This window comes from Stegostoma tigrinum, chromosome 38 (genome assembly GCF_030684315.1).
Source record: "Stegostoma tigrinum isolate sSteTig4 chromosome 38, sSteTig4.hap1, whole genome shotgun sequence".
Taxonomy (NCBI): Eukaryota; Metazoa; Chordata; class Chondrichthyes; order Orectolobiformes; family Stegostomatidae; genus Stegostoma; species Stegostoma tigrinum.
The window spans coordinates 12880551-12896278 of NC_081391.1; the positions used below are offsets into that span (position 1 = coordinate 12880551).

Here is a 15728-nt window from a genome sequence, read left to right on the forward strand (position 1 = left end):
TCTTTATTCAAATATACATAAAATTTCTAATAGATAACAAAATACATCAGTAAAATATAGTTTCCTAAACTAGGTTTGCATTGAAGTATTTTTCCTATCAAATAATAGAAATTGTTTCCTTTACTTCAGTGCCAAAATAGTGACAGTTGGAGAAGATCAGATTTCACTGAAGCCATTCCGTTAAATGTAATGTAATGTTGCCTAGTGTACTGCAGGATCAGTTTAACTCAGATGGCCAGACAGTTGGTTTGTGAATACAGAGCGATGCTAACAGCATAGCTCAATCCCTGCAACAGCTGAGGTTACCATGAAGGACTTTTCTCCTCAACCCCTCCCCTTCCCTGAGATGTGTTGGACCTCAGGTTAAATCACTACCATTGTCTCTCTCTAATGCGAGAGTGACCCTTTGGTCTGGTAAGACTATGGTGACTTTACTGCTGTCAGACTTGCACAAAATAATGAGCTAAACAAGTTTCCCACAATAATTGAAGCATAAATGTTGGCCAGGACATTGAAAGAACAGCCTAACTTGTCTTCAAGTAATGCCTTGGGATCTCTACACCCACCTGAGAGGACAGGAAGACAGTACTTCTAATTATGCAGCCCTCCCTTGGTACTGCATTGAAATGTCAGCCTGGATGTGTTGGGACTTGAAGCCACAACCTTCTATCCATGGGACAACGGTGCTAGCTACTGAGCCACAGCAAGTTGGCAAAACATCTGAAGAAGTCATGTTGGCCTCCTACTAATTTTTACAGCTCTTTCTGCTTTTATAATAAAAATAAACACCATTTACTGCCTTTGCTAAATTTGTCAACGTCATCCAGATTGCTGATAGAAAGTATTGAATCTGTCAAGATTAATAGCTTTCTGAATATCTTTCTAATGCTCTTTGTTTAAGAATAATTTCTATTTAGGAGTTTTGTAAAATGTAGAAATGCAGCCCCAAAAGAGTGAACGTTCAGGATAACAAACTGGAAGGTGGGCTAAATAGCTAGTTGTAATTAAAGATTCAGTATCAAGGGGTATTGAATTAGAGCAGTTCAAAACAACACAACATACAGTGGTGTAAAACTATTAGTTTCTATTTCTAACCTACATGTATTCTGTGCTTTATTTATTAAAAGCTGCTGTACACCTATATGTATGTAATGTATCTGTTTTAAAAAAAAGTTATTAGGCATTCCATGTCTCTATAAGTTGCATATAAATAATGGTTTTGCACATTTCAATCTATAAACATCCTAATGATAGCAAATCACTCTGTTGCTACACATCAAATGTCAGCATTTATCTGAATCAGTCCAAAACACTGACTATAAAATAGGTCATTTTCAAATGCTGCCAGTATTTAAGAACACAGGAAATAGAAGCAGGAGGAGGCTATTTGCACCCTCAACCTGCTGTACTACACAGCAAAGATCAGGGCTGGTTTTCAAACGAACTCCAACGTCCCCTCCCCCCACCCCCAATATTCTTCAATTATGTTTAGTATACAAAGTTCTAATGATCTCTGCTGTGACAATACTCAGCAACTGAGCACTCTGTGTACAGAATTCCAAAGATTCATAATATTTCAGCAATGATTTCTTCATCTTGGTCCTAAATGGCTGATCCTTCGATTTGAGACTGTGACCCTAGTTCTGTACTCTTCAACTGGTATCTAACCTGCAAAGATCCAAAGGTACTTTATGTTTCAATTTGATTGCCCTTCCTTGTTCTTCTAAACTCCTGGGGCCTCATCTAGTTAGTTTCTTCTCATAGGATGGACTCCTCATCTCAGGAATGAGTCGAATGAACCTTCACTGAAGTCACTTTAGGGCAAATTTAATGTTCTTTTTGATAGGGTGGTCTCATCAATGATGTGTGTTACGGGACAGTAGGAGGACAAATAACGTGCTGATCACTATTTCTTTTATACATTCATGGTATCACTGACCAGGCCCTTATTTGTTCCCATCCCTAATTGCAGTTAAGAGTCAACTACATTGCTGTGGATTTGGAATCACATGTAGGCCAGACCAGGTAAGGATGGCAGTTCCTTCCTTAAAGTACATTAGTGAACCAGATAGGCTTTTTTGGACAATTAATAATGTATTCATGGTCATCATTAGTTTTATAACTCCAGATTTTTATTGAATTCAAATTCCACCACCTGCCATGGTAGCATTGGAACCTGGATCTGTGGATTAACAGTCCAATATTATTATCGTGAGACCATCACTTCCCCCTTTAATCACCTACAAGGCTTCTGGTTGATTATGAGGCCGTGACTCAACAGCATTCCCTGACAAAGTAATTAGAACTTAAGCACAGGAGATCCAGGAGAATCTCTCAATACGTGTCAATGGAACACAGTCATTACTATTGCATATCCATGTACCTATTCAGAGTGCAGATTCAGTGGCTATTGTCAGACCAGTTGATGCATACGACCTGTAATTGGACAAAAGGGCAATGCAAGTCTGTCCAAGTTATAATTCACCAATAAAATAATTCAGGGACCTTTGCACATCCTGATGGAAGAATGTTCGGGGACTACATTGGAATGGTCCAAACAGATGCGGTCACCAAAAGCACAAGTTCACACATTACAGGTGACTATTTCACTCTTGTTTATCCCACCGCTTCAGAGGTAAGAAACAAAGTGCAGTCTCTCAGTTTGATTTGTTGACGGTTAACTTTTTCTTTCGAGAAGCAACCATGTCGTAGAAAGGATCTCGAGAGATACTGGCTCTGAAATATAATAATAAAAACACAATAAATTTATTCTGATTTAGAAGAGAGAAATGACAGTAACTGCTATGACTAAATCTTGTAAGACTCAAAAATACTTCACTCATCCAACTTTGAGTCCACAGTTTATGTGGAGGTGTTCAGGTGTCGGTAATAGCTTTGACTTTTCTCATTTACGTTTCTGTCTCTTTTTGCCCCATTATCATCGTCTTAGGCCTGGCACCATCATCCGTTTTGTTATTTAACCTTTCCTGTGTTTCACCCTTAACCACGGACCTTCCTTTTTGTTCTCCACCCACCCCCCGCCCCCACCCCTGACATGCACACCTTCCTGTCCTCTCCAAGACTCTCTACAAGTCCTGCCTCTATCGTCTTAACTTTTTTTTCACTTCTGTTGAAAGACACATGAGCCCAAAACAGTAATTTTGTTTTCCACAACTACTGCCTAATCTACTGAGTGTTTCCTCCCTTTTTTTTGTTCTTCCAGTATCTGTCAGATCTCACCTTAGAGCTAATGTACAGATTGTGTATTTTAAATTTTAAATCATAATTTATTCTTGTATTCTGTTTGGGATTTGTTCAAAATGTAGTGTTCATTGGATGTGTTTGCTTTCTATTAGATTATTAGCCAGAAAAGATTGACACAATTTAGATGTCTGTATTCCCAAAAAAAGTGTCCTTAACTATTATAGCTCATTCAACCGCGCTGCATTATGGCTCACTTTTACCTGATTGATTTAATCCATTCATCCCTCTCTTCCCTCGAAGGGGCAGATATCCTGTAAAACTGGTGGTTGCCTTCAACAACCCGCCCATCAGTGTCTGTTTTGCAGGCTTTAATGGTGTGACCTTTGCTGTTGGGACTGTACAGGTCAAAGCAGTTCTGCAGCATCAGAGTAAAATAGTCTATGATTAATCTGTTATTTTTGCAGAAATATAACTTGCTTGCTTCATATCTCCTTTTGCCATCAACACCCTGGACGTCACCATTGACTCGAAACTGAACTGGACTAGCTGTTTAAATATATAAATCTACAAAGGAGCAGTTCACAGGTTGGGAGAGACATGTGGAGAGTAACCTCCTGACTCTCCAAATCCTGCTCACTGTTCACAAGCCACAAGTCAGGAGTATGATGGAATACCTTTCATCTATCTAGAGGAGTGTGGCTCCAATGAAAAATACACAACACCATCCCAGGGTAAGGAGTTTAATTAGTGGGCACCCATCCACCAGCTGAAATATCCAATGCCTGTACCACTGATGTACAGTAGCATCAGTTTGTGACATCTACAGGATGCAGTGCAGCAATGTGCCAAATCTGTGACCACAACCACTGAGAAGGACAAGAGCCAAGATGTACATGGGAACACCACCTGAAGGTTCTCAAACAGGTCAATGTTCTGACTTGGAAATACAACACCGTTACTTTGGTGTCACTGGTCAAAATCCTGAAACTGCCTCCTTAACTGCACTGTGGTTGTGCTTGCACCAAATGGAATGCAGCAGTTTGTGAAAGGGGAAATCAAGGGTAATTGGGGATGGGCAACAAATGCTGGCTAAACCAGGGATACGCGTAATGTAGGAATGAAAAAAAAACTGGTACATCTTAAAAAGAATAACGGCAACATCTGCTATTTGGTCTTCCTACCACTGGCGAAGCTGTGGTGTCAGTTTATTTCTGTGATATGGGTGTAGCTGGTTAGACCAGCATTTATTGCCCAGAGGGCAATTAAGAGTCAACCATGTTGTCGTCTGGAGTCACATGTATGCCAGACCAGGTGAAGATGGCAATTTCCTTCTCTAAAGGACATTTAGTGAACCAGATTGTTTTCCTAACAATCAACAATGGATTCATGGTCTTCAATAAACTCTTAGTTCCAGACGTTTATTGAATTCAAATTCCACCATCTGCTGTGACAGGATTTGCCCCCCGGTTCCCAGAACAGCAGAGTTTTTGAATTAATTGTTTCGTGATGATACCACTTGGCCATTGCCTCTCCATTGCGACAAACGTGATCAACCTGCATTGAATTTCCTCTGACTAACTGTGTGATGGGCCATAGGATATCTGCAGAATGGCAACGTTTTGTCCGTACCCCACACCTTGACGATAATGAACTGTGATGCAGGAGACCATCACATTGTTAGCTCCCCAGCTTCTCAAAAACAACCGTACAATTATGGGTTACCAGCTCTCATAGGTTTACATTCAAAACATAAGTTTGCTTTCAAAAAACTGTGTACCTTTATCAGAATCATTTTCTGTGAAGAATTTTATTAGGTATAAAATTACAAGAGATGGGAATGCAAAAAAGGCCATTTGCTTGGACACAGGTAAAGGGTGGCTCCATGATCAGCTCAGCTGCCTCATGGCTTCAGGGACCTGGGTTCGATTCCAGCCACAGGTGACTGACTGGAGTTTGCATTTTCTCTCTGTGTCTGCCTGGGTTTCCCCTGGGTGCTCCAGTTTCCTCCCACAGTCTGAAGATGTACAGGTTAGGTGGAGTGACCATGCCAAATTGCCCATAGGTCCAGGGGTGGCCAGGCTAGTTGGATTAGCCATGGGAAATGCAGGGTTACAGGGATGGGGGAACCTGGGTCTAGGTGGATTCTCATTGTAAGGTTGGTACAGACTCAATGGGTCGAATGGCCTCTTTCTTCGCTGTAGGGATTCTGAGGACATTAGTGAACCAGTTGGGGATTTTCCTGTTATACGGGATAACAAGGTGTAGAGCTGGATGAACACAGCAGGCCAAGCAGCATCAGAGGAGGAGAAAAGCTGACATTTTGGGCCTAGACCCTTCTTCAGAAAACCTGTTTTCCTGTTAATTGACAACAATTTCATGGTCATCTTTAGCCTCTTAATTCCAGGTTTTTCATTCAATTCAAAGTTCACCATTATGCTGCAGTGGAATTTGAACCTAGGTCCCCAGAACATCACCTGGGTCTTTGGATGAATAATTCCTTGATAATACCACTGGGCCATTGCCTCCCTTGTCTCAGCTAGATGGATTGTTTTTACCTCTTCTTTCCCCTTCTCCTATATTTTTACAACTAAAATTGCTCAGAGACGAAAGAAAACATTTTGTGATGTTTCTCATGGGCGACGCTACAGCAGAGAAAAAAAAAATCACTTTTGTCTTTGAAATCTCTGGCACAATCCTGGAAAGTCGGCAGCTCCAGCCAGGTATCCTCTCTGGCCGACAAATGGGCTAATCAGAATGAATGCACCTCATCACCTGCAGTAAGTGTGTTAGGAAAATCACCTGATCCTTTCCCATCAAATAGGGAAATCTTGGTGCTGCCTTTAACTTTTTCTGCCAGGACCGCTTCGAAAGATTTCACTTCCTATTCTAAATATTATTTAACTTCAAACGTTGCAGAAACCTTTCTTTAAATTGCATACCAATTTTCTGGAGTCTTCTGAAGGTTTCACGCACAAATTTTCCAAAGGAATAATACCACGGGGTTCTTTATCCTGCGAAAACAGAATGGTGCTTTTTTATTGGAAATATCTTTTTGGACAATGTATATTTGTGCTTCAGAGCAAAATGCAGTCATGTATCCCAAGGTGTGGCCAGGTCCTCAAATCTTTGCTACCTCTGCCAATTGGGTACAAGAGAGCAGGAAAGCTGTTGTTTTGGGTCAGGACCCCGCGTCAGAAATTTCTGATTTTCTGTATAAAGGTCCAGACCCGAAACGTCAGCTTTCCTGCTCCTCTGATGCTGCTTGGCCCGCTGTGTTCCTCCAGCTCCACACCTTGTTATATCAGACTCCAACATCAGCAGTTCATACTGTCTCAGGGAGCAATTCAAGATGTCTCCCTTCCCTAACTCTAACAAACCAGCAAGGTGTTGTAAGAGATGCTAACACATAGTTGTGATCAGAGATAATGGGAAGTGCAGATGCTGGAGAATCTGAGATAATAAAGTGTGGAGCTGGATGAACACAGCAGGCCAAGCAGCATCTTAGGAGCACAAAAGCTGACGTTTCGGGCCTAGACCCTTCATCGGAAAAGGGGGATGGGGAGCGGATTCTGAAATAAATAGGGAGAGGAGGGGAGGCGGACTGAAGGTGGATAGAGGAGAAGATAGGTGGAGAAGGAGAGTATGGGTGGGGAGGTAGGGAGGGGATAGGTCAGTCCGGGGAGGACGGACAGGTCAAGGGGATGGGTTGAGGTTAGTAGGTAGGAAATGGAGGTGCGGCTTGAGGTGGGAGGAGGAGATAGATGAGAGGAAGGACAGGTTAGGGAGGCGGGGACGAGCTGGTCTGGTTTGGAGACGCAGTGGGGGAAGGGGAGATTTTGAAGCTTGTGAAATCCACATTGATACCATTGGGCTGCAGGGTTCCTACGCGGAATATGAGTTGCTGTTCCTGCAACCTTCGGGTGGCATCATTATGGCACTGTAGGAGACACAGGATGGACGTGTCTTCTGGGGCATGGGAGGGGGAGTTGAAATGGTTCACGACTGGGAGCTGCAGTTGTTCATTGCGAACCAAGCGTAGCTGTTCTGCAAAGTAGTACCCAAGCCTCCGCTTGGTTTCCCCAATGTAGAGGAAGCCACACCAGGTACAGCGGATGCAGTATGCCACATTGGCAGATGTGCAGGTGAACATCTGCTTGATGTGGAAAGTCATCTTGGGGCCTGGGATGGGGGTGAGGGAGGAGGTATGGGGGCAGGTGTAGCACTTCCTGCAGTTGCAGGGGAAATTGCCGAGTGTGGCGGGGTTGGAGGGTAGTGTGGAGCGGACAAGGGAGTCATGGAGAGAGTGGTCTGTCCAGAAGGCAGACAAGGGTGGGGTTGGAAAAATGTCTTTAGTGGTGGGGTCGCATTGTAGATGGCGGAAGTGTCGGAGAATGATGTGTTGTATCCGGAGGGCGGTGGGGTGGTATGTGAGGACGAGGGGGATTCTCTTTGGACGGTTATTGCGGGGGCGGGGTGTAAGGGATGAGGTGCGGGAAATGCAGGAGACGCAGTCAAGGGTGTTCTCAACCACTGCAGGGGGGAAGTTGTGGTCCTTAAAGAATGAGGACATCTGGGATGTACAGGAATGGAATGTCTCATCCTGGGAGCAGATGCAGCGGAGGAGAAGGAATTGGGAATAGGGGATGGAATTTTTGCAGGAAGATGAGTGGGAGGAGGTGTATTCCAGGTAGCTGTGGGAGTCAGTGGGCTTGAAATGGACATTGGTTTGTAGGTAGTTGCCTGAGATGGAGACAGAGAGGTCCAGGAAGGTGAGGGATGTGTTGGAAATGGTCCAGGTGAACTTGAGGTTGGGGTGGTAGGCGTTGGTAGCTGATGAACTGTTCGAGCTCCTTGTGGGAGCAAGGCGGCGCCGATACAGTCATCAATGTAATGGAGGAAGAGGTTGGGTTTGGGGCCGGTGTAGGTGCAAAAGAGGGACTGTTCCACATAACCTACAAAGAGGCAGGCATAGCTTGGGCCCATGTGGGTACCCATGGCCACCCCCTTTGTCTGTAGGAAGTGGGAGGAATCGAAAGAGAAGTTGTTGAGGGTGAGGACGAGGGTGTCGGTGGAGGGGGACTGGTTGGGCCTGCGGGACAGGAAGAAGCAGAGGGCCTTTAGGCCATCTGTATGGGGAATGCAGGTGTATAGGGACTGGACGTCCATGGTGAAAATGAGGTGTCGGGGACCGGGGAATTGGAAGCTCTGGAGGAGGTGGAGGGCGTGGGTGGTGTCACGGACATGGATTTGGGTTTGGAACATTTTCATTTTGGTGGAGAATAGTATAACGATCGGCAGTGTCGCTGTAAAATACTCAGCAGCAAATCCTATAGGGCATGGAGATTACACACTCACTCAGGTTGGGGAAGTAGTCCCAGTTCAACGTGGAGGTGAACTGTCCACCCAGTGGCTCCTCTGCTGCAGTGTGATTGGTTGTGAGACCACCAGGAGTGGATCTCCCCTTATGGGCAGGAGTTCTCACTGTCAGTGATTGGCTGGGATAGCCACAGTCATGGGTTTGAACTCTTCCATTTGCTCCCGTTGTGGATCAAGTGACCGTAATTTCCCTGACCCTGAAAAACTGGGATGGGCTGAGGAGTGGCAAATGAAATTTAATTTAAATAAGTGTGAGGCATTGCATTTTGGTAGGACAAATCAGGACAGGAATTATACGTTTAATGGTAGGGTCCTGGATGTGTTGCCAAACAGAGATTTCAGGGTGCACATTCATAATTCCCTTGAAAGTGGAGCTGCAGGCAGATGGGGCAGTGAAGACGACATTTGGTACACTTGTTTCATTGGTCGGTGCATTGAGTATATGAGTTGGGAAGTCATGCTGCAGCTGTACAGGATATTGGTTAGGCCACTTTGGGAAAACTGCATACAGTTCTGGTCCTCCCGCTATGGGAAAGATGTTGTGAAACTGGAAAGGGTTCAAAAGACATTTCCAAGGATATTGCCAGGGTTGGATGGTACTGGGAGAGGCAGAATAGGCTGGGGCTATTTTGCCTGGAGTGCTGAATGAAGTACAGATTAGATTCCCTACAGTGTGGAAACAGGCCCTTAGCCCAACAAGTCCACACTGCCCATCACCCTATAACCCACACACCCCTGAACACTACGGGCAATTAGCATGGCAATCCACCTAGCTTGCACATCTTTGGACTGTGGGAGGAAACCGGAGCACCCAGAGGAAACCCACACAACACAGGGAGAATGTGCAAACTCTGCACAGACAGTTACCCGAGGCTGGAATTGAACCTGCGTCCCTGGCACTGTGAGGCTGCAGTGCTAACCACTGAGCCACCGTGCCGCCCCAGATGCATGGAAATTAGATCGTTATTGCTCAATGGTGAGAATCTAAAGCCAGCAACTAAGGCTTAAAGGGAAAATGACCAAAAATGTTCTTCATGTCATGATTCTGACTTTCTTCATGCCCTCTCTGCTAAGGGGTGATCTTATAAAATCATAAGGAGCTTAGATAGGATGAATAGCCAAGATCTTTTTGAAAGGGTAGGGGAGTCCAAAACTAGAGGGGCATAGGTTTAAGGTGAGAGAGGAAAGAATTAAAAAGGACCAAAGAGGCAACGTTTTCTTGCAGACAGTGGTGTGCGTATGGAATGAGCTGCCAGAGGAAGTGGTGAAGGCTGGTACAATTACAACATTTAAAAGGCATTTGGATGGATATGTGAATAGGGTTTAGAGGAATATGGGCCAAATGATGGCAAATGGGGCTGGATTAATTTAGGATATGGGAAAGTGGGAACCAAAATTGTAGCTCAAGTATAGGAAAGGTTGAGAGTAGGGAGGTCCGAAATAAAGTTTCAGGGACGCAAGATGGCACTGGCAAGCAAGAAGTTGGTTTGAGGTGTGTCTACTTCAACGCCAGGAGCGTCTGGAATAAGTTGGGTGAACTTGAAGCATGGGTTAGTACCTGGGACTTCGATGTTGTGGCCATTTCGGAGACTTGGATAGAGCAGGGACAGGAATGGTTGTTGCAGGTTCTGGGATTTAGATGTTTCAGTAAGAACAGAGAAGATGGTAAAAGTGGGTGGGGGGGGGGGAGGCGTGGCATTGTTGGTCAAGGACAGTATTACAGTTGCAGAAAGGATATTTGGGGACTCGTCAACTGAGGTAGTATGGGCTGAGGTTAGAAACAGGTAAGGAGAGGTCACCCTGTTGGGGGTTTTCTATAGGCCTCCGAATAGTTCCAGAGATATAGAGGAAAGGATAGCAATGATGATTCTCGATAGGAGTGAGAGAGACAGGGTAGTTGTCATGGGGGACTTCAACTTTCCAAATATTGACTGGGAACATTATAGTTTGAGTACTATAGATGGGTCAGTTTTTGCCCAGTGTGTGCAGGAGGTCTTCCTGACACAGTATGTAGATAGGCCAACAAGGGGCGAAGCCACATTAGATTTGGTACTGGGTAATGAGCCCGGCCAGGTGTTAGATTTGGAAGTAGATGAGCACTTTGGTGATAGCGATCACAATTCTGTTATGTTTACTTTAGTGATGGAAAGGGATAGGTGTATACCACAGGGCAAGAGTTATAGCTGGGGGAAAGGCAATTATGATGAGATTAGGCAAGATTTAGGAAGCATAGGATGGGGAAGGAAACTGCAGGGGATGGGCACATTAGAAATGCGGAGCTTATTCAAGGAAAAGCTCCTGTGTGTCCTAGATAAGTATGTACCTGTCAGGCAGGGAGGAAGCTGTAGAGCGCGGGAGCCGTGGTTTACGAAGGAGGTGGAATCTCTGGTCAAGAGGAAGAAGAAGGCTTATGTTAGGATGAGATGTGAAGGCTCAGTTAGGGCGCTTGAGGGCTATGAGGTAGCCAGGAAAGACCGAAAGAGAGAGCTCAGAAGAGCCAGGAGGAGACATGAGAAGTTGCTGGCGGATAGGATCAGGTTTTCTATACGTATTTAAGGAATAAAAGAATGACGAAAGTAAGATTAGGGCCAATCAAGAAGTGGGAAGTTGTGTGTAGAGTCAGAGGAGATAAGAGAAGCACTAAATGAATATTTTTCAACAGTATTCACTCTAGCAAACGACAATGTTGTTGAGGAGAATACTGAGATACAGGCTACTAGACTAGGTGGGATTGAGGTTCACAAGGAAGAGGCATTAGAAATCCTACAGAGGGTGAAGATAGATAAGTCCCCTGGGCCGGATGGGATTTATCCGAGGATCCTCTGGGAAGCTAGGGAGGAGATTACCGAGCCTTTGGCTTTAATCTTTAGCTCGTCATTGTCTACAGGAATAGTGCCAGATGACTGGAGGATAGCAAATGTGGTTCCCCTGTTCAAAAAAGGGAGTAGAGACAACCCTGGTAATTATAGACCAGTGAGCCTTACCTCAGTTGTTGGTAAAGTGTTGGAAAAGGTTATAAGGGATAGGATTTATAATCATCTAGAAAAGAATAAATTGATTAGGGATAGTCAGCACGGTTTTGTGAAGGGAAGGTCGTGCCTCACAAACCTTATTGAGTTCTTTGAGAAGGTGACCAAACAGGTAGATGAGAGTAAACCGGTTGATGTGTATATGGATTTCAGCAAGGCGTTCGATAAGGTTCCCCACAGTAGGCTATTGTACAAAATGTAGAGGAATGGGATTGTGGGAGATATAGCAGTTTGGATCGGAAATTGGCTTGCTGAAAGAAGACAGAGGGTGGTAGTTGATGGGAAATGTTCATCCTGGAGACCAGTTACTAGTGGTGTACCACAAGGCTCGGTGTTGGGTTCGTTGCTGTTTGTCATTTTTATAAATGATCTGGATGAGGGCATAGAAGGATGGGTTAGTAAATTTGCAGACAACACTAAGGTCGGTGGAGTTGTGGATAATGACGAAGGATGCTGTAGGTTGCAGAGAGACATAGATAAGCTGCAGAGCTGGGCTGCAGAGCTGGGCTGAGAGGTGGCAAATGGAGTTTAATGTGGACAAGTGTGAAGTGATGCACTTTGGTAGGAGTAACCGGAAGGCAAAGTACAGGGCTAATGGTAAGATTCTTGGTAGTGCAGATGAACAGAGAGATCTCGGTGTCCGTGTACACAGATCCTTGAAAGTTGCCACCCAGGTTGACAGGGCTGTTAAGAAGGCATACAGTGTTTTAGCTTTTATTAATAGAGGGATTGAGTTCCGGAACGAAGAGGTTATGCTGCAGCTGTACAAAACTCTGGTGCGGCTGCACTTGGAGTATTATGTACAGTTCTGGTCACTGCATTATAAGAAGGATGTGGAAGCTTTGGAAAGGGTGCAGAGGAGATTTATTAGGATGTTGCCTGGTATGGAGGGAAGGTCTCATGAGGAAAGGCTGAGGGACTTGAGGCTGTTTTCGTTAGAGAGAAGAAGGTTGAGAGGTGACTTAATTGAGACTTATAAAATAATCAGGGGGTTAGATAGGGTGGACAGGGAGAGCCTTTTTCCTAGGATGATGATGGCGAGCACGAGGGGGCATAGCTTTAAATTGAGGGGTGAAAGATATAGGACAGATGTCAGAGGTAGTTTCTTTACTCAGAGAGTAGTAAGGGAATGGAACGCTTTGCCTGCAACAGTAGTAGATTCACCAACTTTAGGTACATTTAAGTCGTCATTGGACAAGCATATGGACGTACATGGAATAGTGTAGGTTAGATGGGCTTGAGATCGGTATGACAGGTCGGCACAACATCGAGGGCCGAAGGGCCTGTGCTGTGCTGTTATGTTCTATGAAGAGTCTGTTTCTGTGCTGTATGACTCTTTATCCAGGATGTGTAACTCGCTCCTACAGTGAGAGTTGGGGGAACAGTTTCCATACATTTAAGGGCAAGTATGTGAACATGCGTTACAGGGAGTGGGCAAAGATTACAATGATAGGTTTAAATCAGGTACGATGGAAAGGAATTTAAGTGGAGCGTAATCACTAGAATAGACTGTTGGGGCTGAATGGCCAGATTATGTGCTGTACATAACTTTATTTCACATGAATGAAATGTGACTTACTGTCGTGTACTCAAAGTAATACAGGCAGTTGTCTGTCAGAATAAACCACCGACGTTTCCATGTTTTCACCCGGCCTCCTGCAATGATAGTCGGGGGGGGGCATTAATAAGGGGCATCATATGGCAAATTGCTTAGTGACCCCCTGTCACCACCTCCCCCCTCAACCAGTATGACACAGTGAACCATTAGACTTTGTACAGGAAATATTGTTAACTCGGTTTCTGACCCAGCTCCACCTGCTGTTGAAACCTCAGTGCACTTTATGAGAGTTCAGTTTCTACTTTTTTTTTCAAACTGAAAGTAAAGGTCTCCCAACACTGCCCATCAAACACTCCCGGGAAGGGACAGCACAGGCTTGTATACAGAGTAAAGCTCCTCCGACTCTTCCAAACTGTGAGATTGTGTGTGTGTGTGTGTGTGTGTGTGTGTGTGTGTGTGTGTGTGGTAGTTTGTAGGAGTGGAGGGCTACATTGCACAGCCCAGGGTAACAGAGAAAACCTGGGGAGAGTGGGGGAAGAGTTTGGGAAAGGGGAAGCCTGATAGAACAAGGTAGGCCATAAAGGAGGTGGCCCTTCACCCTTTCCCAGCGATACCCATGATCTGGAATCTACTGGGCTGCCTCCTCCACTCTCCAGAGAGGACACATTTGGCTAGAGGCCCTTGAGTGGCCATTTAACGTATACAGTTGTCTCAGAGGTGGATGGGCAGGGGAACCTGACAAACCCCATCCCCCTGCTGTGTTGGGGTCAGGATTTGGTGGGGACATCACATCAGAGGTACTGGAAGTGTTATGTCAAATCCTATGCCAGACTTCTGCCAACTCACCTCTCCCCCGCACCCCCTGGGGAATATACAATGTGGCCCAGTGAGTCTGCAACAAAAGACGATGTAAAACTTGCCCCAGTAGTCAATTATCTGTTACTTTGGTTGTAATTAGTCCATTATCCTTTAATACTGTCAAAGTGCACAAGGGTTATTGAATCTCTCACTCACCCAGCTTCGAAAGCCATCCTTCCCGGTCTGGGTTGAAAAATGTATGTGTCAGATCATTCCCATCATCCTCTGGGATTTTAAATGGCTCATTTCGAATGCTGTCATACAAATTCTGTCCCAAAAAAATCAAATGGTTGTTGGGAGAGGTTAGTTGAAACTGTTATAGTCTGAAAGCATAGTTTGATGCAAAATTCCATCCAGCTGTCTTCAAAATCTCTGGCATTGCAGCTTGCATCCCTCAGGAAGGACGTATTGGCCGAAGAAAATGTGTGATGTAGGTTCACCTGACACTGAGGCCGAAAGGGTTAGGCTCTGTGGACTGACTGCATGGAATCATACATTACAGAAGAGGCCCTTTGGCCCTTCCTGTCAGTGTTGCCAAAAATGCACCGTATCTACTCTAGTCCCACTTTCCAGCACTAGGCTTATTGCTGTCAATCACGGGGCACTTCAAGGGCTCATCCAAATACTTCTTAAAGGTTCTAAGGTTTCCCGTCTCAATGACGAAAGTATTCCAGATCCCCAGCACCTGCGCCAAGGCTGGTATTGACCTCAGTGTAGAAGATAGAGCAGAAGGTGCAGATTCTAGTCTCACCTGCTCCAGGGGTGTGCAATAGCATTGCTGATTCGCAAATATGTAGAAGATTGAGGAGTGATCTAATTGAGTCATTTAAGATGATTAAAGGAGTTGGAAGGATAGATACAGAGAAACTATTTCCCCTACGGGAGGGGTGCAAGAGGGCAAAATGTTAAAATTCTGGAAGATATTGATACTAAAACTGTAGATTTTTTTAAGGGAGGAGTATTTTAAAAATGGAGCGGTTCGGGGTAGAGAGAGTTAAGGTATAGAGCAACCATGATTTAATGAAAAGCTAGAACAAGTTTAGGGCGGCACGGTGGCTCAGTGGTTAGCACTGCAGCCTCACAGCACCAGGTACCCAGGTTCGAGTCCAGCCTCGGGTGACTGTCTGTGTGGAGTTTGCACGTTCTCCCCGTGTCTGCATGGGTTTCCTCCGAGTGCTCTGGTTTCCCCCCACATTCCAAAGATGTGCAGGCTAGATGGATTGGCCATGCTAAATTGCCCGTAGTGTTCAGGGGTGTGTGGGTTATAGGGAGATGGGTCTGGGTGGGATGCTTCAAGGGGCGGTGTGGACTTGTTGGGCCAAAGGGCCTATTTCCACACTGTCGGGAATCTAAAATCTAAACAAAGTTCAAGAAGCTGAATGGCCTACTCCTGTTCCTGGGGCTGTAAGTGCACAGATCATTCTAAGTACAAAACAAGTGGAGAGGATACAGTGACCTCAGCTCTATTAATAGGGGTACGGAGTGAGAGAGTAAGCTGGTGTTGTTGGACTTGGATAAGGTAATTGTTCAATCTCAGCTGGAGTATTGTGTCCAGTTCAGGGGGTCACATACGAGGAAAAATGTGAATGCACTGGACAGGTTGCAGAAGTGATTTACCAGAATAGTTCCAGCAATGAGAAAGTTCGGTGATGAGGATTGATTAAAGAGATTGGGGATTGTTCTCTTCAGTGGGAAGAAGGCTG

General features: G+C 45.0%; 1 protein-coding gene across 5 annotated transcripts in view; it reads right to left on the reverse strand.

Moving 5' to 3' along the window:
• Nucleotides 1-15728, reverse strand: part of LOC125447313 (cytohesin-3-like) — a 77481-nt gene continuing 61753 nt past the window's right edge. For all 5 annotated transcript variants that reach the window (XM_059640608.1, XM_048521634.2, XM_048521632.2 and 2 more), the window contains 5 exons: nucleotides 14182-14293; nucleotides 13189-13265; nucleotides 6144-6215; nucleotides 3465-3619; nucleotides 1-2736 (listed from right to left, as the gene is read on the reverse strand). In XM_059640608.1, the coding sequence (XP_059496591.1) occupies nucleotides 2658-2736; nucleotides 3465-3619; nucleotides 6144-6215; nucleotides 13189-13265; nucleotides 14182-14293 (495 nt within the window). In that variant the 3' untranslated portion in view covers nucleotides 1-2657. The remainder of the gene's footprint in view (nucleotides 2737-3464; nucleotides 3620-6143; nucleotides 6216-13188; nucleotides 13266-14181; nucleotides 14294-15728) is intronic.